Genomic DNA, 26,418 nt, shown 5'->3' with positions numbered 1-26,418 from the left:
AGATCATGACTCAACTGATACGTTGGGGGTGGGAAGTGAAAACAATTTGACGGCAGCCCACTGTCTCCACAACCAAAGTGCCTCCATAAATAGTCATAAAACAGTGGAAATGACAGCCCTCCAGACCTCAAGCCATATAATACAGGGGAAAATATTGTTTCCGAGTGAAGGAGGGAAGGGAAATTTTCACATTATGGTTATTGAAACTCAGGATTTCACTTTAAAGGGCTAGTTTACCCCTAAATTACATTTCTGTCCTCATTTACTCACTCTTATGTTGTTGCAAACCTGTCTGACTTTATTCTGTGGAGCACAAATGAAGATATTTTGAGTGTTTTTTTTTTTAATGGGGTCTCATGTATGTGTTTTTGACACCAGTGGGTTTCATTATATGGACAAAACCAGTTTAAACATTCTTTAAAATATCTGTGAAACATACGAGAAGATATTTTGAAGAATGTTTCAGCTGTTTTTGTCCATACGGTCAATGGGGCCCACAAGTTTCAAGCTTCAAAAATGACATAAAGATGGTGGATCCATAGGGCGATTTTCCAGATTTTATCGATTAATTCGAATTTGAGTTTTGCCATGGTTTTAGTTTTTAGAAATCAAGGATTTGAGATTTTGAATAGAAATATTACTAACCGTTAGAATTAGACAGTTTGATAATATGCCAATGAAAACAGTAAAGAAAAAAGAATGATCCAACCGCATGTCAGCGCATGTGATTAACCGCTCACATGTGACGCTCAAATTGCTAGGCGTCATTCACACAGAATGCGTTTTTGTGTTGACAAAGCTGCAACGTGGGCAGTAGAATAGAAAAAACATGCAAGAAGATGGGAGTGAACTTGAGCGCCACATTTTTATACTGCTGTTCCATGCATGAGATGCTGCAAGAAACGCGAGTGCAACAGTTAAACGAGTTCATGTTTACATAGAATAAACAATGGAAAAGCAGAAACTTGTAAAGAACTACTACTGTATTTCTGATATTTCATATTTGCATTATGATGACAGACTGAAAGCTGCTGTTCATTGCCTTTACAGAACATTTATAGTTAATAATAGTCTACTGGTGTTGTACCTTCAGTAATTTTGAATTTGAATTACCTTGACTTCTGAGATTTTTTTAAAGCATTTTCCTTGTATTATTTCTTAAGATATAATATGTCTAAGACAAGTTTGTACAAGATGTAGTTGTAGTTCATGCATCTTTTCTGCAAAGATATTAACAAGTGATTTGTTTAACATTTACTTCATGTTGACAACTTCACGTGTGGTGCACTTGGAAATAAATCTTCTTTAACTAGAGGGTTAATAAAGAAAAAGTTACTTGAATCATGTTGTAGTTACATTTTCAAGTTGACTAAATCACAAAAAATCGAGAACCGGTCAAACGTTATAAAAAAAAATCAAGATTTTATTTTTTTTACCATATTGCCCAGTCCTACGTATCCACTTAATCCATAAAACTGAAGTGATACAATTACTCTGTATGATGATAATACTAACATTTAAGTGAATATTCACTCCGATCAAATCAAATCACTGATCAACTGATGAATACAAATTCCAAATTGAAGCATTAGCACACTTCCACAATAAAATTTCCTAATAATTTACCCTATGTCATCCAACATGTTCATGTCTTTGTTTTTTCAGTCGAAAAGACATTAAGGTTTTCGAGGAAAGCATTTAAGGCAGGGGTGCTCAGCCCTGGTCCTGGAGATCGACTTTCCTGCAGAGTTCAGCTCCAACCCTGACCAAACACACCTGAACCAGCTAATTAGAATCTCAAGGAGCACTTGATAATTACAGACAGGTGTGTTTGATTAGGGTTTTTAACTAAACTCTGCAGGAAAGTCGATCTCCAGGAACAGGGTTGGGCGCCCCTGATTTAAGGACTTTTCTCCATATAGTGAACTTCAGTGGGAGCCAACAGATTGAAGGTCCAAATCGCTGTTCCAATGCAGCTTCAAAGGGCTCTATTCAATCCTAGATGAAAAATAAGGGTTTTATGTAGCGAAATGAAATCCGTTTTCTAAAAAAAAAAAAAAAAAGTACTTTTTAACTACAAAAGCTAGTCTTGCACTAGCTTGACCCCACACATTACGTAGTAGGAAAAGTCACGCAGGCGGAAGTGTTCACAAAGCGAACGTGCAAGGGAAGTCAAAGGCTCATTACAGAAACGGGTAAAACAACTATGTTGGATGACTTAGAAGTTAGAGGAGAAAATGAGATGGAGTTTTTCATCCTACCCTACCTTTTCGAACAAGAGTACACAAATGAAGATCTAACGTGTGTCTTTTCCAACATGATTATTAATGCGTGAAGTCATAGACAGGCATCACAGAGCTAGTGCAAGATGAGCATTTCTGATTAAAAAGTATATAAATGTGTGTATATATACATACACACATATTTATATATATATATATATATAAGTTGTTTTGCTAGATAAGACCCTTATTCCTTGGCTGGGATCGTTTGGAGGCCTTTTGAAACTGCACTGAAACTGCAGTTTGGACCTTCAACCCGCTAATCCCCGTTGAAATCCACTATATGGAGAAAAATCATGGAATGTTTTCCTCAAAAACCTTAATATCTTTTCGACTGATGAAAGATAGACATGAACATTTAGGATGACATGGGTGTGTGTAAATTATCAGGATTTTTTTTTCTGGAAGTGACCTAGTCCTTTAAATCTGGCAACATGTCAATAAGATCAAACTTCATGTATGGATCTCATAAGCTACCTTTATGTCCATTTTAGAGCTCGAAACCACTGGACCCAACTAACAAAAGCATGCATCAAAAAATGCATAATTTGTTTCACAAAAGAAATAAACGTAGCATAAGCAGTAAATAATGACACAATTTTCATTATTTGGTGAGCTATCCCTATAAATTATTCTGTAATAACGCGTATTACAATAAAAAAAATAACTATAAAAGAAACAGAGGTACTCATTTCTGAAGTATTACAAACATCTTAAGCTCATCCTCATAAATTTGTCAAGTCTGAGATTTCTGCCCCTGCCAGCTTTAAGTGGATCAGTGCCACGGAGCGCCTGAGCCAGAACACTGATGGGAGTTCTGTGACGACGGGCCCAGTGTGTCAAATGCAGACAGAATGCGCCCATAAAAAGCGCTATATATAGCCTCCAGCCCCCTCAGTCTATCATAAAGCAGCCCTGGGCGTATCTTTCTCTGGCCCACTCACTGTCTGTGGGATCTATGGGAACTGGTTCAGTAGTGGCAGAGCTGAAACAAAGAGTTGGTGAAACCTTGGACAGGGATGTTTTGAGAGTTCATGCTAATTACCGATTAATATGCTTTGCTGCGTGGTAAGAAATCTATCTAAGATGACCCTGGTGCTAATTTGACTAAGAGAAAGATTCTGGAACGGAGCCATAAATAAAACTGTGGTAATTAAGGTGCACAGCGAGTGTATTCGGTCACAATTTGCAGTGCCAGACTAAGGACAACAAAAGACTTTAGTAATTCACTGATTGGTCCATTGTGAATGTTTTTAATAAAAATGTTAAAAAATGTATTATTTGTATGGTGTAAATATCGGTGCGACAGAGCCCAAATACAGCTTTAAATTTACACAAGATGACAATCTTGTGATGTTGCTAGAACCGTGATAAAAACAGCTCTTAAGTTAGCAGAATTTGCTTTGGGATAGAATTCTGAATGAACGTCAACAGAGAAAGATGTTTATGGGTCCAGATGGTGTAGTTACGGCATTAAACAGCAGGGGCTAAAGAACCCATGCTAAGCAGTCAGTCTTTGGACCAGTATATATACATGCTTTGAATGGGATAATGAAACATTAAAGAAACGTGTGTCTGTTCCTAACAACTACACTGGTGTTTTTTGACACTTCAGAACAACATTTTGATTTTGTGTCTGTACTGTCTCATAGAACTAAGCTGTGCGGGTACCAAGTATACTTGGTAATTTTGGATAATAAATGTTCCTGTAATACATTTTCCGACAACCTACTGCATTATGTGATACCCTCTGTTTAGGATAGGTCTGGAAATAGTCATATTTCATGTTTACTGTCATTAATTTCCCAAAAAAGCAGAAATGGCAAGACTGCCTTAAAGCGGAAAAGAGCAGATAATTCATTAAAAATCTTTCCTTATTTACACTCAAGGTAAGGGAGTCAGCAAAAGCCGGAGATGAGATCGGAAGCGGCACAAGTTCATTTATTCAAAATGAGGCTGCCAGCAAAAATCTTCCTATCTTTTTACAATGAAGACTGGGAGGCAAAAGCAGCACAGAACATTCAAAATGCATTAGGGTTTTACAGCCAAAAAAAAGAAAATGAAAAAATGCCCTCTACATGCACCAACACAACTCAACATGTGCTTGCCTAAACAATTAAAACAACAAACTATCTGGATATAAGTCATCAAACAGATTTTATATGCATTAGATGATCCAGTTTGATAGTGTTTCTGTTTTATGTTGGACATAAACCAGACATGCCAACCCCAAATGTTACAAAGTCTAACAGTAGGGTTCCAGAAGTAAAAATCACATTTTTTCTCCATATTGGAAATGATGTTTAACATCAAATTACAAACCTTTAAAGACAGACCTAGTTTGAAGTTTTTATTAAAATATATATGCTTTTGATGTGTATATGACATGCACACATACAGACATATAAGCCATGACTAACCAGTAACATATATATAATATACATGTGAGGTTATATTTCTGTGAAGTTCATGAATGAAAGATCAAAAGAATAAACACTGTAGATTTATTTTACCAAAGGGGCGGATTTATATACTGTATACATAAATATGCGTACCGTCATGGTTGACAGCTGTTAATGCACAATCACTGTTTTATATCGACTAACTGTTATGCTGTATAAGATTTCCATTTGAAGTGAAAGCATAAATCTAGGCTACGTGTTGCCAGTTTCAGCGCAAAATGCAAATCTGTCGACATTTCATTTATTCACTGACGCGCTTCACTCGGCAGTGCTAAAACCCCGCAGCCGGCAGTGCTTATACTTTCCGGCAACCTGCCAAAACAAAAGCTTTCTGATTTTAGGTTTTAAAATGTTACAAATTCATATATGAAATAAATAAATAAATAAAAACGTAAATATTTGCATTGTATTTTTAAGTGTACTATGAAATAATTGCATTACTCATTCATCAGTACTTTATTTAATTAATTTTTATTTTATAACATAATAGCATTATCACACTTTATTTAGTATTTTATTTGATAAATGAAGCACAATAATACTATTATCATTAATATTAATTATTTTATTTTTTATAGTTATATTTAATGGGTCACACTATGTGTAGTGTGAGCACCAAACCAAAAATCTCCAGGTGCTCTGAAAACTTACGTGCACCCGTGTATGTGTGAATAAAGCTGAGCTCAAAGGTTTACATACACCTTGCAGAATCTGCAGAATGTTAATTATTTTACCAAAATAAGAGGTATTTTTAGAAGTATTTTTATTTAGTACTGACCTGAATAAGATATTTCACATAAAAGATGTTTACATATAGTCCACAAGAAAAAATAATAGTTGAATTTATAAGAATTACCCGGTTCAAAGGTTTACGTACACTTGATTCTTAATACAGTGTAGCTATCTGAATGATCCACAATTCGTTGTTGTTTAGTGATAGTTGTTCATGAGTCCCTTGTTTGTCCTGAACAGTTTAACCGTCTACTGTTCTTCAGAAAAATCCTTCAGGTCTGGCAAATTCTTGGGTTTTTCAGCATTTTTGTGTATTTGAACCCTTTCCAACAATGACTGTATGATATTGAGATCCATCTTTTCACACTGAGGACAACTGAGGGACTCGTATGCAACTATTACAGAAGGTTCAAACGCCCACTGATGCTTCAGAAAGAAAAACGATGCATTAAGAGCCAGGGGTGAAAACTTTTGAACAGAATGAAGATGTGTACATTTTTCTTATTCTGCCTAAATATCATATATTTTTTTTTAATTAGTACTGCCCTTCAGAAGCTACAGAAGATACTTACATGTTTCTCAGAAGACAAAATAAGTTAAATTTACCCTGATCTTTAAATTCAGTCCCTGGCTCTTAACGCATTGTGTCTCCTTCTAAAGCATCAGTGAGCATTTGAACTTCTGTAACAGTTGTATATGAGTCCCTCAGCTGTTCTCAGTGTGAAAAGATGGATCTCAAAATCATACAGTCGTTGTTGGAAAGGGTTAAAATATGCAAAAATGCAGAAAAACCAAATGATTTGTGGGACCATTTTTCTGAAAAACAGCAGGCAGTTTAAATGTTCAGGACAAACAAGGGAACAAAAAAAAACACATCTATGGATCATTCAGGTAACAACACAGCATACGCAAACTTTTGAACGGGGTCATTTTTATAAATTCAACTATTATTTTCTCTTGTGGAATATATGTAAACATCTTTTATGCGAAATATCTTCTTCAGGTCAGTACTAAATTAAAAATAACATGCATTTTGTATGATCCCTCTTATTTTGGTAAAATAATAACATTTGGCAGATTCTGCAAGGTGTATGTAAACTTTTGATCTCAACTGTATATGGTTGGTTTGTGTTTCATGGCTTATATCTCTGTAACAAAGAGTTCTTTAAAATCTCTATTTGAAAAATGACTGAGAAAAACACTTCTGAAACAAAGGCAGTCACTGTTGCACTCTAAAATTTTTGGCAAACCTGCTGATAGTTGCCATAACTACACCTATTAATAAGAGCAATTCAAAAGTAGCCATGAATTCTGAGGTACGTTATGTATTTGTTTTATTTACAAGCAGCATATATCACTAACATTTCATTACAGGTACTCTAAGTAATGTTTTACCACTTCCTAGTTTAGTTTTGGCAGCATTACATTTTTTTTCAGCATTCATGGCTCCGATTATTGGCTCGATTGGCTAGAACTGAGAACCTGCAAGCAAATATGGCAGATTTCAAGTTGCATACTTCCAGGGAGTCCTACGGCATCGATCATCTGGCATTAAGATGAATGGGAATGTTAATGGATGGATTTCTACAGGTATTATAGACCTTTTTGCTTCGGCAGCTTCCTCCACTGGCTCAGCATTCCAACCACTCCATTGTGGATGCAAACTGCCTGAGGAGCGATGCATTTAGCACTTAACAGCAACGGTGATGAGGCACCATTACCTTCTGGTGTACCTCATCACACACTGCCCGCCCAAGTTCATCCCTCATGCCTGCTCCGGTCAGGAACCTGGCCGGAGGGCAGCGAACAAAATGGACAGCGCCGCTCTGATTCGAGGAGAAGAACGTCACAGGGCCATTAAAAAAACGGTCCTCAGAGAAACTGTGTGTAGAATGCAAAATGAAGGCCTACCTCAAAACTATGACACCACACCGCCAGGAGGATTTCTTAGCAAACATTTAGATTTTAGGACTCTTCCTAGCTTTCTGAGGTCTGACAGTGCTCCTCGGGGAATCACTGAGCTCTTCTGCAGTCGTGCAGATTCAGTGATTTCCCTCGTGGCCGTCTCTTCTCCTGCACTAACTCAGTGGGACTGCTCTTCCTCTCCACAGAAAATGCAGCACTGAGACCAAGATGAGAGGCGTAGAGTGCTGCCTATCTAAAACCGCACACAGGCTACGGGACTGATAAGCCCCCTGCAAGATACGACGAGGAGTGGGGCGTTGAGAGAATTAAGACCACTTCAGTGAGGGTGAAATGGAGAGTACTGCAGCGAGTCCAGAAGCGTAACAGATGAATGATACATACAGGAGTGCATGAAGCAGAAACACAGAATGTTGTTATCTTCCTCTGATAATCAAAATGTCATATTATTCTGGATTATATGGCATCCTCTTGAGCTGAGAAGCATAACATTGATTTAGGACTCACAGTAGCACCATAATTCCGCCCTATTTTGTCACTTGTTCATATTTGAGTAGAATATATGCTAGAGGTGAGTAGAAGAGAATGGTTTTGCAACAACTAAATACATATCAGGATGTCTGTGATCAATTAAAATGAGATGAAAGCATCTCTAACTGACTTCAAAAAAAGTCAGCCCTACAGTTGGGGTAAGTTGTGTCACATCAAAGTGTAAATTGAATCATCGGGAACGCTTGACAGATTTTAATTTCAAATAAAAATATGAATATCAATGAGAAAAAGCAATTTTCCGACGCACAATCCTATTTCAAAGTCTTATTTGCCTGCAAATTATTCACATTTTTATAATTTGGCAAGGAAATGCATAATATTCAGAATATCTGAATACAGCTAAACTATTTTTGCAGCGCATCTGTAATATTATTCTCTGCATATGGTGAAACGAAGCTTCAAACAAAGACAAAGCTTCACTATTAATATGGCACAGCTTACCCCTAAGCATCTGACACGCTTTTCCCCTATGGTATTCTTCATATATAATTAATTAACCTAACTGAATTAATGTAAAGTACTTGATATGATTTTATACATTAGTAATCAATCTATTTATCCATCTTAAGGAGATACTCACCCTCATGTTGTTCCAAACCCATTGTTCATCTTTGGAACACAAATTAAGATATGTTTGATGAAATTGGAGAACTTTCTGACCCTGAATAAACAGCAACACAACTGACACGTTCTATGTCTATAAATGTAGTAAGGATATCGTTAAAATAGTCCATACATTCACAAGAGCACCAACCATGCATGTGGTGCTACTGACGCAATTTCTAAGAGTAGAAATTGTTGAATAAAGTCGTTATTGTTATTTTTTTTATCATCTATTTCTTGTTTACTATCTTTCTGTGTCTTAAACGTGGTAGTTGCGTTGCTGTCTAAGAAGTCTATGAAGTTTGTTCCGAAGATGAACGAAGGTCTTACGACACAAGGGTAAGTAATTAATAACAGAATTTTCATTTTTGGGTAAAACATCCCTTTAAGCTGTAAATATGATGAAAAATGGTGCACAGGTATCTATATTAAGCAGGCGACTTATCTTACCCCACTCTCTTCATTCTGTGCCAGGCATCATATAATATACTATGTAATATACAGGGGCTCTATAATAAATAAACTTGATATGATGCCTGGCACAGTTCTTTGAATATCAAATGCTACTTTATTGTATTTTTCAACAGCACAGCATACCTCGTAACTCAAATTTATTTTCCATTTCCAACATATTCATCTATGTAGCAGACTTTATGAATAGTTATTTTTCCTTATTTGGATTTATGAGGTTCTCTTCCTTGACTCTGTTTTAAGTCAGAATAAGCTAGAATACTTGGAATTGATTCCAAACGTGAAGATTCTTAATATCATTCAATTTCCACATATTTTATCTCTGTAATCTTGTGCAAATATCCCAGTCTCAGCCATCCGAAGTCCTGCGGTGGCACCCAGCTATGAGCAGCCTCATGCTGATGACCGAAGCGGTCAGAAGTCAGTAAACACCGAGAGCCTCACCTGTGGCCGTGGATGCCCCGAGACCAGACAGGTCAGCTCCAAAGTCTCCCCCTCGCGGATGGTGTACACCCTCTCCGTGTAGCGCTCCTCCTCAATGTTGCATGCGTGACCGGAGTGGATGATCCGAACGTTTGGAGGAGCTGCATTAGGGAAGAAATGAAAAAGTGATATAGTTCAGTTTGCCGGATCATCTGAGGTCGTATCATCAAGCAGCCACACTGCAGAAAGCTGTCATGGAGGGAAATAAAATCCCTGCCACATGAGACTGATGCTTTCAGCCAAATCAAATTCAAGGTGAGGCACTGCAATCATTCACGTTGCTCCAGCGGATGTAATTTGCACTACACCAGTTGCTCTGTATGTAGAAGAATCTTGGACTTGCATTTCCAAGCAATTTCGCAGACAAAAATACCCTCATCTAAGCATTACCTTATAGTACATCTCTAAGATGCGTAGGCGACTGATGAGGCAAAGCCTGTATTATTGATTTCCCCGCTAAGCAGGAGAACGGAGCTCCGGTGCACTGCAGTGTGCTTGCTTGATGATGTTTCCTCCACTGATCTCCATTTACAAAGCACTTCAAGGCTGCATCTTTTTTTTTCTTTTCTTTTTTACACAAACTCACAAATTCTTATTCATGCACTTCGGGGTTATATTGTTTACGGCTCTATTGTTGCAAAGGATTCATTGCAGTCATATAGAAGACATACCACAGTATGCACAAAATAATAACTGTAAAGCACTTCAATTCCTATAACAAAGCATTTTATAAAAAGGAAAGGACATGTGGCCAAGTATGGTGTGCCATACTCAGAATTTGTGCTCTGCATTTCACCTATCCAAGTGAACACACACACACACACACCATGAAAACACAACCAGAGCAGTGAGCAGACATTTTTTGCTGCAGAGCCCAGTGAGCAGTTTGGTGTTTGGTGCCTTGCTCAAAAGACTCACCGCAGTTGTGGTATTAAAGGTGGAAGAGAGTGCTACACATTCACTCCCCCCGATCTACAATCCCTGCCGGTACCAAGACTCAAAGCTGTGACCTTCGGTTTACAAGTCAGACTCTCTAACCATTAAGCCATGGCTGCCCCAATGATGAACGAGTGAGTGAGTGAGTGAGCAGCAGTGTTAGGGAGAACCAAAATTAAAGTACAAACATGTACCAACGCAAGTAACTTAATTACAATTTTCAGCAGCATGACTGACTGAACGAAAGTAGGCGTGATGTACATTCAGTTTGTCATGTGAGTCAGGCTCAATCTCAACAAGAAGTGAAATCATGTAAAATGACTCATGATAATAAACAATAAAAATGACAGGAGTAGGTTCCTGAAACTCTTAATTTATTTAGCAGATTATTGTTTTATAGCTTGATATAGCTTCAAAGACAAGCAAATTTGAATAAAGCATAATAAGATGAGTATTCGTCAGGAACAACTCAGTGATATTTAACAAATAAGCTGATTTAATGATTTAATGACTCACATAAAACAAACAAAAAGACACTCGCTTTTCATCATCTACTGCCATAATTTAGCTTATAGTAGTTATAAGCTTCTTTTTTAACGAGCAGCATTGTGATGCGACAAAATGCTACGGTTTTAGTTTTTTTCCATTTCTAGCTCATTTGGTAAAATCTGATTTTTTTCTAAGGAATCTGTTTGTTCTTACAGCATTTCACTTTTTTTTATCAACATGTTGCCACTGCAAAAAAATAATTTTCTTCCTTAGTATTTTTGTCTTTTGTCTAGTATAAATATCTAAAAAATCTTGAAAAATCACATTTCCTCTAAAGTAAAATGACTTAAGATATGCCTTGTTTTCTGAAAAAATTACCCAAACTGTGCTAGTTTTTGCTTAAAACAAGCAAATAAATCTGTCAATGGGGCAAGAAAAATAATCTTGCTTAGCCTTTGATTTAAGATTATTTTTCTTACCCCATTGGCAGATATTTTTGCTTGTTTTAAGCGAAAACTAACAAAATTTGAATATTTCTTTTAGAAAACAAGACATAATATCTTAAGTCATATTACTTGTCAAGTAAATGCATCCTGATTCAAGAATTCTAAGATATTTATACTAAAAAACAAGACAAAAATACTAAGGATGAAAAACATTTTTTTGCAGTGTGTTTTGTTAACTGGGGTAGATTTTAGCTGCATTTAATGTAAATATACTCTACCACTCAAAAGTTTTGGGTCCTTAAAGGAATAATTCACTTAGAAATGAAAATTCTGTCAATAATTATTCACCCTCATGCCATTTCAAACCCATAAGACCGTTCATCTTCGGAACACAAATTAAGTTAATATTAAAGGGGTCATCGGATGCCCATTTTCCACAAGTTGATATGATTCTTTAGGGTCTTAACGAAAAGTCTATAATATACTTTGGTTAAAAATTCTCAATGGTTGTGTAAAACAACACCCTTTTTACCTTGTCATAATCAGCTCTGCAAAAATCATCCCATTCTGAGGGATTGTTTCTTTAAATGCAAATGAGCTCTGTTCGCCCCGCCCCTCTCTTCTCTCTGTGGACGTGCTGCTCTGAGAGATTGTTTAATTTAGCCACGTTTAGCGCGTTTTGCCACGAAACTTGCTAACTAGCACATTATTAGGAAAGGTGATTGCAGAGATTCATAAAAAAACCCTTATACTCACTTCTACTCTAGGTGAAGCAGGATTACGAATGATTTGCGTGAACATAGATGCGTTTATGTAGATCAGGAGGCGCATTCCCTTCACAAACAAACGTAAACCACTGCATCTTCAGCGGCTCAGATGTCAAAGAGTAAATGACGACCACTATGTTCATTATTACATCCAGCAACACAACACCTCAATCACTCAATCGGAGATATTCTTGTCTAACTTACATCCCTGCTTTGGCATCGAAACAATGGAGGTTGGACTGTTACAGCTGATCTGAGGTAAGACGCTCATGTCAATCAACTATCGTGGGAGCGGCCTCTGTTGATGTGATGCCACACCGACAAGCATCTGAGAATGACTTGATTTGAAAAAGGGGATATTATTTTTACAGATTAATTAAAAACCACTGATTTTTATCATTATAGGGTAGATTTGTACATACACTGCCAACACACATTAATGTTCAAACAACATGTAACAACACATGGTCTTATCTAGCGAAACGATCAGTCATTTTTTACGAAAAATAAAAATTTGTATACTTTTTAAGCACAAAAGCTCGTGTAGCACAGGCTCTGAGATGCGCGTTCACGACACTACGTACTATTGAATCACGTCAAATCACGCCTTTGAGTCTCGTTCAGCAAAATGAATGAATCTTTTTTCCGAGTCATTTTGTTCATTTTAGCAAAATATAATTAAAATATTACGTGTTACTTGCCTAACACATCTACAAACATTGATCACACTACAAACAAGACAAAACTGTAACGCTATAAGAAACAGAAAAGATTAATTCATTGTTTACCTGGGTCTTTAGTCTATGATTAGCTCACCTCACCTCTTATGTGACAAGTTTTCGGGTTTGAGTCATTCGTTCATCACGTGACAGCCCCATAAGATGAACGAATGACTCGAAAAACCCGAAGACTCGAAACAGGTGAACTAATTCCAGTACAGAACCTAATAGGATGTTGCGCATGCGCGACTGAACGAATCACTCCCCGTGACGACTCGTTTTTCACGAGTCACATTAAAGATCCATTCAAAATGAACGAATCATTCAAAAACGTGCATTCCAGAGCCTGTTCTACTCAAGCTTTTGTGCTTAAAAAGTATACAATTTTTTTTTTCTTGAAAAAAATGACCAATCATTTCACTAGATAAGACCCTTCTTCCTCGGCTGGGATCGTTTAGAGCCCTTTGAAGCTGCATTTAAACTACATTTTGGAAGTTCAAAATCAGGGGCACAATTGAAGTCCATTATATGAAGAAAAATCCTGAAATGTTTTCCTCAAAAACAATAATTTCTTTACGACTGAAGACTTGGATGACAAGGGGGTGAGTAAATTATTTGTAAATTGATGTTCTGGAAGTGAACTTCTCCTTAAATATGTTTTTGCCTTAACATAGTTAGCTATTTTCTGTTACTAGCTTGTAGTGTAGCCAACTATTTCAAAAGAGCAGCTCGGCAGTAGTTTAGCTACTTTAAACAGTGAGAAACGTATAGCATGGAATGAAACCGTTTCAAAGTAGTTCCCCAACACCGGTGAACACACAGAAGTAATGCGCACTGACACCACCTGGAATGAAGACATCTCAAAGATCTAATAGTGCACACCGGGCTACTGCAGAGAGTTTAGGCAATGACAGGAAACGCTGCCGAAATGCATTATGTTGCAAGGTCTCCTTTTGGATGCTGAAACAAAACACACACACACACGGAGAAAAGTATTCTCTTCCTGTGTGCCAGCTGCCTGCTCTGCACCCTGGCCTAGTTTCACACCATCTATTTTTAGAAAATCAGCGTCTTTCTCACAACCCACCATATGACTGTGCTAATGTCCTTCCGTATGACGTCAAGAATTCATGAAGCAGACATCACTGAGCAGGCCTCGAAGGGGCATGCGGAAGGTGGTCTCTGGATTACTATTGATTAAAGAAGCAGCTTTGAGTGCTTTTTTCTGACGTCTGAGTTACGACATCTGGACGCTCCCTGCAGACTGGAGACCACTCGTACAGGCAGAGGAGGATTATCTTTCTATATGAGTTATGCGATAGCGTCATACGGGAATTATATGAATGACACAAGCTTTACAAACAGATATTCATCTCAGGCATCTCAACATGCCGGTGCATATCATTACTTGCTAATCGTTCACACAAGTGTCAACATAAATGCACCCATATTTTCTAACATACGTTTAGTACACTCAAAAGGAAAGGATTTTTAACATACGGATACATAGTACACCATTTCACCATTGATGGTGTAGAAGATTTCAGACCAAAATGGCTGCTGCTCTTCCTGTTTTCAAGGTTACTGTACCTCCTCAGATCATTAGCATTCAAGAGTCAACAAAATGACAAGGTTTTTATAAATAGCAGCAACATTAAATAAATATTTTTTACTGTCTATTTTGTGACAGAGTGGATATGTTATGCTTTATAAATCCTGTCAAGCATGAAAAAGCATCAAATTATGAATGTTAGATGAGAAGAGAACTTGCCAACTTGGCTCCTCTGAAGACCCAAATAATGTCACTTCCTCTTCCTTACTACATTTAACATGACAAAAACATGACACTATTGCAGAATAGTTAAAAAGTGGTGCGGAAAAGGAAATCAAAACTCTTACACACAGATAAAATTATTTAATTCAGCACATATATTTAATAAACTGTATTTAATTAGCTGTTTAATTCAAATTAAAGTTTGTTATACAAGTATAATTGATATAGTATGAATGGGAAAAAAAATATATGTTTGATAACATTCTATTTATTTTATTTTTTATATTTTACAGTGTAAGTATACAATTAATTTAATTAATTATTTGAAATAATGTAATTATTAGTTTTAATGTAAAAAAACCAAACATTTTTAACATAAGTCTTAAGAATTAACAAGAATAAATAAAAAATTAAAAATAAGAATTAAAATAAAGTAAATAAAATATAATTTACAATTTAAGTATACAATTAATTGAATTAATTAATTATTAGAAATAATTGAATTAATATTTTAATGTTAAAAAATCCAAACAAATAAATAATATAAGCTTTATGAATGAACAAGATTTACAAGTTATAAAATAAAAAATTAAATAAAATAAAATTTACAATTTAGGTATACAATTAATTGAATTAATTATTTGAAATAATTTAATCAATATTTTTAATGTGAAAAAATAAAAACAAAAACATTTTAACATAAGTCTTAAGAATGAACAAGAATTATAAATTATAAAATAAGAATTAAAATAAAATAAAATAAAATTTACCATTTAAGTATACAATTAATTTAATTAATTATTAGAAATAATTGAATTAATATTTTAATGTAAAAAAATCCAAACAAAAAAATGTATATAATAAATCTTAATGAACAAGAATTATAAATTATAAAATAGGTATTAAAATACAATAAAATATAATATAATTTACAATTTAAGTATACAATTAATTTAATTGTTAGAAATAATTGAATTATTTTAATGTTAAAAAAATCAAAACAAAAAAATTAAATATAATGTCTTAAGAATAAACAAGAATTATAAATTATAAAATAAGAATTAAAATAAAATATAATTTACGATAAGTATACAATTAATTTAATTAATTATTAGAAATAATTTAATTAATATTTTAATGTAAAAAAACAAGACAAAAAATGTATATAATGTGTCTTACGAATGAACAAGAAGAAAATAAGAATTAAAATAAAATAAAGTAAATCAAATACAATTTACAATTTAAGTATACAATTAATTAAATTAATTATTTGAAGTAATTGACCTAACATTTTTAATGTAAAAAATAAAAACAAAATATTTTTAACATAATAAGTCTTAAGAAATAACAAGAATTATAAATTATAAAATAAGAATTAAAATAAAATAAAACAAAATATAACACAATTTAAGTATACAATAAATGTAATGAATTATTTGAAATAATTGAATTAATATTTTAAATGTAAAAAATAAACATAAATATTTTAATATAATAGGTCCTAAGAATTAACAAGAATTAGAAAATAAGAATGATAAGAATTAATATAAAATATAAAATAATAAAAAAAATAACTCAAACGGTCCTCCTTTCATGAAATGATTCACCTAACAGAAAATGTTTAGCCTGAGCCTCAAGACACCAGGTTTAGTCATTAATCAATTAGCGTTTGTTAATTCTGTCCAGTGGGTTTCCACAGCTGGAACTGTGGAATACTACACACTAGATCGTGTTTCCATAGCAGCCATATTTGCAACAACAAATCAACTCTCCAATCTCATGTCATCACATTACATGTCAAGTATACCACCGTCTAGAGAATGTGAGTACATATTCTACGAAATAAATAAGGCTGTGCTCTCAGTTTAATTTCCTGGAAGGCTATTAGTATCTCAAAAAGCGGTCGACGGCCCGACGCGTGTTGGAGTTTCCTGCCCAGATCAATCAAACCGGCGGCTGTGTGATTGCCTCATCCACTCTGGAGGGTGATTCAAGTTTGGGTCTGTATCGCAGTTAACCCTGCGTGGGAAACTGAAGCACTTTTGGATGTCCTTCCAATCAAACGAGCTTTGATTTCAACGGTAATATCTGCCTGAATTCTTAAAAAATGCTTGAATGGCTGCAGTCCCTTAGAAAGGAAAAAGAATTTTCACTGCCTGATACACTTAAGAAACGCTTCAGTTCGGCTGACTAAAGGTGGTCGTTTCATGTTCATTTCTGCTTCCTCCAGAAAACAAGTAAATAAGGACAAGTCACTCACAAAAATACATTACCTGGGTAGCAATCAATAAACTGAATCAGTAGAGTCTCCAACAAATATTAGAGTTAAAGGATTAGCTCACTTCGAATGTCATCAAAGATGTTGATATCTTTCTTACTTCAGTCGAAAAGAAATTAAGGTTCCAGGATTTTTCTCCATATAGTGGACTTCAATGAGAGCCAGTGAGTAGAAGGTCCAAACTGCAGTTTCAATACAGCTTCAAACGGCTCTACACGATCCCAGCTGAGGAATAAGGGTCTTACGTACTGAAACGATCGATCACGTTCCAAAAATAATGTATGTACTTTTTAAACACAAATGCTCATCTCGCACTAGCTCGACTTCATACATTACATAGTGATGTTGGAAAAGTCACGTGTGACGTGGGTGTTTTCAAAGCGAATCTGCAAAGACACTCAAACACCCTTTACAAAAAAAGGTAAAACAACAATGTCGGACAATTTTGAAGTTGGAGGAAAAAATGAAATGGAGTTTTCTTTACAGTAGTAGTACACAGCCAAAAAAAGTAACCGTGCGTGATGCACACGCATCGCAGAGCTACTGCAAGATGAGCATTTGTGGTTAAAATATATATATACAGCTGAAGTCAAAAGTTTTACACCTTGCAGAATCTGCAAAAAGTTGATTATGTTACCAAAAAAAGTGGGATTATTCAAAATGTATGTTATTTTTATTTAGTACTGACCTGATACTGGTACATAAAAGATGTTTAAATATATAGTACACAAGAGAAGATAATAGTTACATATATAAAAATGACCCTGTTCAAAAGTTTACATATGCTTGATTCTTAATACTGTGTTGTTACCTGAATGATCCACAGCTGTGTTTTTGTTTTTTTGAGTGATAGTTGTTCATGAGTCCCTTGTTTGTCCTGAACAGTCAAACTGCCTGCTGTTCTTCATTAAAACCTTCAGGTCCCACAAATTCTTTGGTTTTTTGTGTATTTGAACCCTTTCCAGCAATGACTCTATGATTTTGAGATCCATTTTTTCACGCTGAGGACAACTGAGGGACTCATATGCAACTATTACAGGTTCAAACACTCACTGATGCGTCAGAAGGAAACACAATGCATTAAGAGCCGGGGGTGTAAACATTTTGAATCTGAATATGATATTTAGGCAAAATAAGATAAATGTACACATCCTCATTCCATTTAAAAGTTAAAAAAAAAACAACAACAAAAACACAGCTGTGGATCATTCACACAACATTATGTATCAAGGGTATGTAAACTTTTGACCAGGGTAATTTTAGTAAATTCAACTATTATTATTATTTATTTATTTTTTTTTTTTAATGGCCGATGGTTTCACTAAATAAGACCCTTATTCCTTGGCTGGGATCATGAAGAGCCCTTTGAAGCTGCACTGAAACTGCAATTTGGGCCTTCCACCTGACTCCCACTGAAGAGTACTGGAATGTTTTCCTAAAAAACCTTAATTTCTTTTCAACTGAAGAAAGACAGGCATGAACATCTTGGATGACATGGGGGTGAATATATTATCAGGAATTTTTATTCTGGAAGTGAACTACTCCTTTAACATGGATACACATCTGTGGTTTCAGCGGACTGGGTGTTATACAATGAATATTCATAATATATTTACAATTATTCTTTGCATTACTGTACTGCATAAAATTGGCATGTAAAGGGGTAATTCACACAAAAAAAGAAAATATTTTACCAAACAGCGGTTGGTCCCCTTTGACTTCCATGGTATTTTTTTTTATTTTATTACTTTTTTCCATATAGTAAGAGTCAATGTTACTGTTTGGTTACCCACATTCTTCAATATATCTTCTTTCATTTATGTTCAACACAAGAAAGAAACTCATAGAAACTCATAGTTTGGAACAACATTAAGGTGAGTAAATGACAGAATTTTTAGAATTTTAAACTATTCCTTTAAATTTCATAACGACAGTTTTATTAAAACAATCATCACTAATTTCTTTCAAGTTCATTTCTGAGCAAAACCTGACAAGCTTGATTCTAGTTTCAATTAATTAATTTCAAATCTCTAGTTTGAAATAATACATTGGTGCATATAAAAAAAGAGATTAAATATACTTTCTTGTGTTCATGTAGTGAAAAACATGAAAAATGAAACAACTTACTAACATTTTTAGATTTAACATCAATAATTGTTGGGTTGAAATGGTGCAAAAACTTGCAAGCCATTTCAGAGCAAACACAAATGTATATCAAATATCATAAAAAGGCAGAAAATAATGTCAAGACTATCCCCGCTGTGTAGTATGATGAAAATTGCGAGTTACATTTGCTTTCCGATCACGTTACAAAATGAACATATTGTATGGTATTACAGAACACATTTAAATTTAGAGTTATAGTTATGGGAATAAACACTGTAATGAACACTGATGGAAAGCCATTCTCAATTGCCGCTACCAACAATAATGGAAACAGACATAAAAGCATAAAGCTGACTGAGACTTCTTTATTCCTGTGCAGCAGACACATTTGTTTATTATGGGTTTCAGAAGTCTGCCATTGGTTTCTGAATGAAAAAGAACTGAAAACACTATACAATGAACAGAGGACATACTTTCATCTTTCAGTTAAAGCAACCATTCTGTCAAATAATTGCTTTTACATAAAGGTTTTTATGCATTTTATGTATTAGATAGAATATATAATACAATATAATATAATATAATATAATGTCAGCGTTATTTTTGTGAAAAAACAACTAGTGCTCATGACAAAAAAAATGTTTATTTAAATGTCAAATATGTCCTTGGGGTGCTGCAATACAGCGTGACCCCTCTGTTTGCAAACATAAATCCTTTTTTACAGTACAGATCCCTTTTGCTCAATCACTCTAATCAGACACGGACAGAGGAGGATAATAACCTATTGGGTGGAGTGAGCTTATCGCTTTGATACACATGCTATGACAACCGCTGTTGCCTGAACCCCTCTGGTCTCCAGCCGTGTGGATTAACCCCCAGCCAACCTGGCAACCCACTTGTTCACACAATCTACAGGATTCTACAGCCCATGGGGAGGTGAGACACAGGGAAGGGGACAAACCCACAATGCATTTGTCTACCATTCTGTTCATAGTGATTATCTGAGTTAAATTCATTATTGAATTGATTTTCCACACACTTTTTTTTAAAATCCCTCCTACTAGGTTCTTTTTTCATAAAAGGAGGGCGGCATTAAAGACAATTAGTCGGGGTGGGAAAAAAATAGATTATGATTTAGATTTTTTTTTATATTTCTGAATCAGTAATAATTCACAATAAATTTTAGCTGATGCTTAAAGGAGAAGTCCACTTCCAGAACAACAATTTACAAGTAATTTACTTGCCCCCTTGTCATCCACGATGTTCATGTCTTTCTTTCTTCAGTCGTAAAGAAATTATGTTTTTTGAGGGAAACATTTCAGCATTTTTCTCCATATACTGGACTGATATGGTGCCCCGGTTTTGAACTACCAAAATGCAGTTTAAATGTGGCTTCAAACGATCCCAAATCCGGTTGTAAACAATTCCAGCTGAGGAAGAAGTCTTATCTAGCGAAACGATTGGTTATTTACATAAAAATAATACAATTTAAATACTTTTTATTCTCAAACGCTCAATTATTTGTAAATTGTTGGAGTGGAGAAAGTGGAGTTCTCCTTTAAAATCTCACTAAACATTATTTGTAGTGTGTCTGCCATCCAATAATCACAATAAGCTTCATGCTTTTTGTAGCTTCAATTCGACTGTCAGCATGGAGCACAGGGGAACTGATCATCTCTTCTGCTTTACTACTATTTATAGCACAAAATAAACATGAATGAAACAGCACAACATACTGAAATGTATCATGTCTAATATAATTGCTCAATCAGTGATTCAACCGCTGAAAGATGTCAATAAAACAGCTTGTAAAAAATATGGAATACAACGTTACATTTACCCAGAAAAGTCATTCAGTGTCCATAAACTGTCCATTAAAATGTAACTCTAAAGAGGAGCATTTTGTTAAATATATGCACTATAGTACTTATTATGTGTGCTTATACAACAGTTTGTTCTGGTTCTCTCTATCTATTTGGCTGAGAGCCTTTTCCAGCGGTGTGATATTCCAGTAGTATCAGCACTCTAACCGCTTCACTGTTTGTATCATTCCACTTGTTGTCGGATCTATAGTGGCATTTTGTCTTAGTGAGCGTCATTGACTTAAGAGCGAATCCACTATAATTTTACAATGTTATTACTGTTACTGTGCCACAGATTGTAGTTTTAAAAGATTTTTGGGTCAGACTGTAGTATAAACCTCAAATACGCAATTTATTTAAGATGACACCTATTTGACAATTTGTTTAGACGTTTTTGGAGACGTGAGGCCAACAGCAGCCATTCAGTGCTCATGTACCCACTGAGAAAGCTTTATCTCGGCCAGTCCTTCAGGAATTTGCCTCTGGCTCTTATGTAGATGGTGTTACACAAGGTATAACTCATTCTGGTTACATTAAATAGGCAATCTTTGGTCTTATAAATCTATTACTTGTTTCAGAGCAAATCGATTTGGCTTTAGGGGAATGTTAACTTTCTCATCTTTTTATTTTTTTGTAATTAAATCCTGTACTAGCTAGAGTGCTGCTTTTCTTCTTTCAACTGAATTGTTAGCTTATGCCTATTTCCTACTGTACAAACTTACTTGAGGTCAAAAGTTTGCATCCCCCTTTCGGAATCATTAAAAATGTTAATTATTTTACCAAAATAAGAGGGATCATACAAAATGCATGTTATTTTTTATTTAGTACTGACCTGAATAAGATATTTCACATAAAAGATGTATACAAATAGTCCACAAGAGAAAACTATAGATGAATTTATAAAAAATTACCCCATTCAAAAGTTTACATACAGTACACTTGATTCTTAATACTGTGTTGTTACCTGAATGATCCACAGCTGTGTTTTTTTGTTTAGTGATAGTTGTTCATAACTCCCTTGTTTGTCCTGAACAGTTAAACTGTCTGCTGTTCTTCATAAAAATCCTGCAGGTCCCACAAATTCTTTGGTTTTCCAGCATTTTTGTGTATTTCCAGCAATGACTATGATTTGAGATCCAAATTTTCACACTGAGGACAAGTGAGGGACTCATATGCAATTATTACAGAAGGTTCAAAATGCTCACTGATGCCTCAGAAGGAAACACGAAAACCAGCATTTTATACTGGCTATTGTTGTTCATTTATATATTATTGTTTAATAAATAATATTTTATATAACTAATATGTCGTATTTTATGTTAAGAAATAAGGGTTAATGAAGGTCAAAAAAAGTACTTTTATACCGAAAGGGATTGAAACAAGGATGTTATTATTACGTTAAACAGCCTTATAAAAAGCAACCAAAGAGAGCAACTGACAAATGCATTGACTAGCACTGTCATGGGAAATCCACTTAGGACAAAGTCAAAGATACCGCTTTCCTCAGTGGACATTCAAACTGATTTGTGATTATAAGATCGATCTGAAGAATGAATGCTGGTATCAGATGCAGGTAATAGACTTGCTCAAGCTATCTCTCTCTCATAATACGCTACATAATACAATGAGCTTCAATGAAGCATCTCAACATTTGTTCGTTACTAGCTCTAAAGTGACATTTTCAAATTAGTACAGAGGCTTGGGCTCAGCTGTTGAATTGTTAAACTGAGATTTTAATCTGTGGTGAAAGGAAGTAGTTCACACAAAAGAGTGTTTTTTAAAGACACTCCACTGTTGTCTCTTTTTTATTTACACACTTGTGCCGTCGAATGGTTTATAAACGCAATATTACACTCATAGCTGTCTGATACGGCTGTATATCAGCACGCTCTGATTATTTACAGCCAAATCACAGCCATGCCGATATACAGCGATAACGCATGGCTACGAGTATGACATTGCTTATTTAACTATTTGTCATTATTTATTGTACCTTATGTTTGAATAAATCTTGAAAACAAGCTTTTAATACATCCTCGGTTTATATTGCAACAATTAATTGGAATAGAAACATTTATATGTGACCCTGGATCACAAAACCAGTCATAAGGGTCATTTTTTCAAAATTGAGATTTATACATGAAATATTTTTATATTTCATGTATTTATATATGAATGCTGAATAAATAAGCTTTCCATTGATGTATGGTTTGTTAGGACAATATTTGGTGCAAAAAAATCAAAATATTGAGAAAATTGCTTATTCTTCAAATAATGTTCTTAACAATGTATATGGCTAATCAAAAATTAAGTTTTCATACATTTACAGTAGGAATTTTACAAAATATCTTTATGGAACATGATCTTTACTTAATTTCCTAATGATTTTTATCATAAAAGAAAAAATCAATAATTTTGACCCATACAATGTATTTTTGGCTATTGCTACAAATAAACCCCAGGGACTTAAGACTGGTTTTGAAAATTTTCACATTTCTTGAAAATATTGATTCGGGAATTACACGTATCGTCCCAGTTCTAAAAATTAGCAGCCAGTTTTTGGGTGTGTTATTTGACAATGCACTCATTTTGATGACGAGGTGCTGCACTGGATGGCAATCATCTGAACCCGGCAGGCCGAGGGCTGATGGAATTTCCTTCCCCTTTCATTTGCAGAGGACCTCGATTGAATAAGCACTGCAAAACGAGTCATTACTTTTCATTAGTCTGGCACTAATTTTGTAAGGCCCATATACGCATTCACATCCGAATTGACAGCGCTGTTTCAAATATCCGATTATTTCTAATGGTTAATATTAATCATGCTGAGAACATGGCTAATTGTGGAGGGTCTGGCTCAGAGGCACCACCCAAGGCCATAAAGTTCAACTGACGATGAGTACACAAAGTGCCAGACATCATTATAAAAGGCTTCTTTTTGTGCTCTTATATTTTTTAAGAGGAAGAACAAAGACAACCAATATAACTCCAGCCAAGGATGAATCGTGACAAAGCAAAATGGTTTTGTGCTATCCGAGTTTCTTCATCAAAAGCAAATACACAGATAAATTCACACTGACGGCACAGCTGCAGCCTTATGTCCAGTTCAACTCACACTGAACTCAACACATGCTTGGTAATTTGCTTAAAAATTCATGATGGCTAAACAACATATATGGATGTCTTGACTGAATACCCACTGTCACAACAGACACTTCCTAAGGAGTGGTTAATACATTTTATTAACAAAATGTTCATAAATCATCATACGAAACCGATACGAAACGATACAGTACAACATCTAGACCTGGTTTGAAAGAATAATCTAAAAGCCAAATAAAATAAATCACTTTTTTTTAAATGTAATACATTAAAAAATGAAAACAATCATTTTATTTTTTTTTTCGATACACTGCTGTTCAAAAGTTTGGGATCAGTAAGATTTTTAATGTCTTTTAAATATGTTTGTTATGCTCATCAAAACCGCTCATTTGACTGAAAAAAGAAAAAAGAAAAACAGTAATATTGTGAAACATTATCTGTCACGTATCCTTATTGTCATCGTGTGTTTATGTTGTGATTTCACCATGTGCTCCCTGGACTCAGCCCTCTCGTCACCCTAGTCACGCCCTCCTTGTTTCTTCCTGAGTGTTTCATTGTCTTCACCTGTGTATGTTCTGATTAGTTTGTGTATTTAAGTTCCTCCTTGTGTTGAGTTCCCTGTCGGTCTTTGTTGTTGCATATTGTTTCTACGTGTGTGGATATCGCTCTGTGTTCCTGTCTGTTCCTCGTGAAAGTAATTAAAATTAGATTTGTTCCGTACGTTGTATTCTGTCTTCCATCCAGCACCAGCAGCAACCGTGACAGAAAGACCGACCATATAAACAGAAGATGAGTGGGGCTGAGGAAGCTTTGTGGAGACTGCGGCAGGACGGTCGTGAGTTGGAACGGTATGTGGAGGATTTCATCGAGCTCTCCCACCAGGTAGGCTGGCACGAAGCTTCTCTTGGCGCTGTGTTTGTTTTGGGGCTGGATGTTGAGACAATACGCTGCGATCTTCCCACTTGTAGTTTCCCCTTGATCGAGCTAATCAATCTGATTCTCTATTTAAACGGATCTGATTTTGAAGTAGAAGAAGTTCAGAGTCCGATTAGGTCTCATCCTCCAGTCTCCTCCCAGACACAGCGCAACGCGCCCGCCTGCCCTAAGCCGAGAACCTCCACATACCGTGTCAACGGCTCGAACCGTCAGCCCAGTCCCAAATACCCAGTCATCCTCCAGAGCTCCACCGCTGTCCTCAGCCCGATGCGGCCGGCCTCATCCCCGCGCTCTAATCCGCCGGCCACCGCCCAGAGCCCTGTCCCTCAGGCCGCTGCCACGCCAGCGTCTGCTCGCAAGATGGCCGCCACGCCAGCGTCTGCTCGCAAGATGGCCGCCACGCCAGCGTCTGCTCGCAAGATGGCCGCCACGCCAGAGCCTGCACGCAAGAAGGCCGCCACGCCAGAGCCTGCACGCAAGAAGGCCGCCACGCCAGCGTCTGCTAGCAAGATGGCCGCCACGCCAGAGCCTGCTCGCAAGATGGCCGCCACGCCAGAGTTTGCACGTAAGATGGCAGCCGCCACGCCAGAGCCTGCTCGCAAGATGGCCGCCACGCCAGAGCCTGCTCGCAAGATGGCCGCCACGCCAGAGCCTGCTCGCAAGATGGCCGCCACGCCAGAGTTTGCACGTAAGATGGCAGCCGCCACGCCAGAGCCTGCTCGCAAGATGGCCGCCACGCCAGAGTCTGCTCGCAAGATGGCCGTCACGCCAGAGTTTGCACGTAAGATGGCAGCCGCCACGCCAGAGCATGCTCGCAAGATGGCCGCCACGCCAGAATCTGCACGTAAGATGGCCTCCGTTCCTGAGCCCCCGGCCAAGATGGCCTCCGTTCCTGAGCCCCAAGCCAAGATGGCCTCCGTTTCTGAGCCCCCGGCCAAGAGGGCCTCCATTCCTGAGCCCCCGGCCAAGATGGCCTCCGTTCCTGAGCCCCAAGCCAAGATGGCCCCCAAGCCTAAGTCCCCAGTCATGATTGCTGAAATGAACATTATGGACAGGGCAATCCCACTGGAGTTCACTGCTCCTATTATCTCCCCTAATTCTCCTAAGCCTCCGCTGGTTCCGTCCAGCCTTCCCGAGCCTCCGCTGGTTCCGTCCAGCCTTCCCGAGCCTCCGCTGGTTCCGTCCAGCCTTCCCGAGCCTCCGCTGGTTCCGTCCAGCCTTCCCGAGCCTCCGCTGGTTCCGCCCAGCCTTCCCGAGCCTCCGCTGGTTCCGTCCAGCCTTCCCGAGCCTCCGCTGGTTCCGTCCAGCCTTCCTGAGCCTCCGCTGGTTCCGCCCAGCCTTCCTGAGCCTCCGCTGGTTCCGTCCAGCCTTCCTGAGCCTCCGCTGGTTCCGCCCAGCCTTCCTGAGCCTCCGCTGGTTCCGCCCAGCCTTCCTAACCCTCCGCTGGTTCCACCCAGCCTTCCTGAGTCAAGTCAAGTTGTAGCTGTGTTCCCCG

At 36.7% G+C, this 26,418-nt stretch overlaps 1 protein-coding gene across 1 annotated transcript in view; it reads right to left on the bottom strand.

Moving 5' to 3' along the window:
* mdga2a (MAM domain containing glycosylphosphatidylinositol anchor 2a) overlaps positions 1-26,418 on the bottom strand; it is a 194,019-nt gene that overhangs the window by 128,190 nt on the left and 39,411 nt on the right. The window contains exon 2 of the mRNA XM_051133144.1: positions 9,470-9,609. Coding sequence (XP_050989101.1) covers positions 9,470-9,609 — 140 coding nt within the window. The remainder of the gene's footprint in view (positions 1-9,469; positions 9,610-26,418) is intronic.

Source organism: Labeo rohita, chromosome 17 (assembly GCF_022985175.1).
Source record: "Labeo rohita strain BAU-BD-2019 chromosome 17, IGBB_LRoh.1.0, whole genome shotgun sequence".
Taxonomy (NCBI): domain Eukaryota; kingdom Metazoa; phylum Chordata; class Actinopteri; order Cypriniformes; family Cyprinidae; genus Labeo; species Labeo rohita.
Note: the sequence above shows the minus strand (reverse complement) of the source record. Positions and strands in the feature narration are given on the sequence as shown.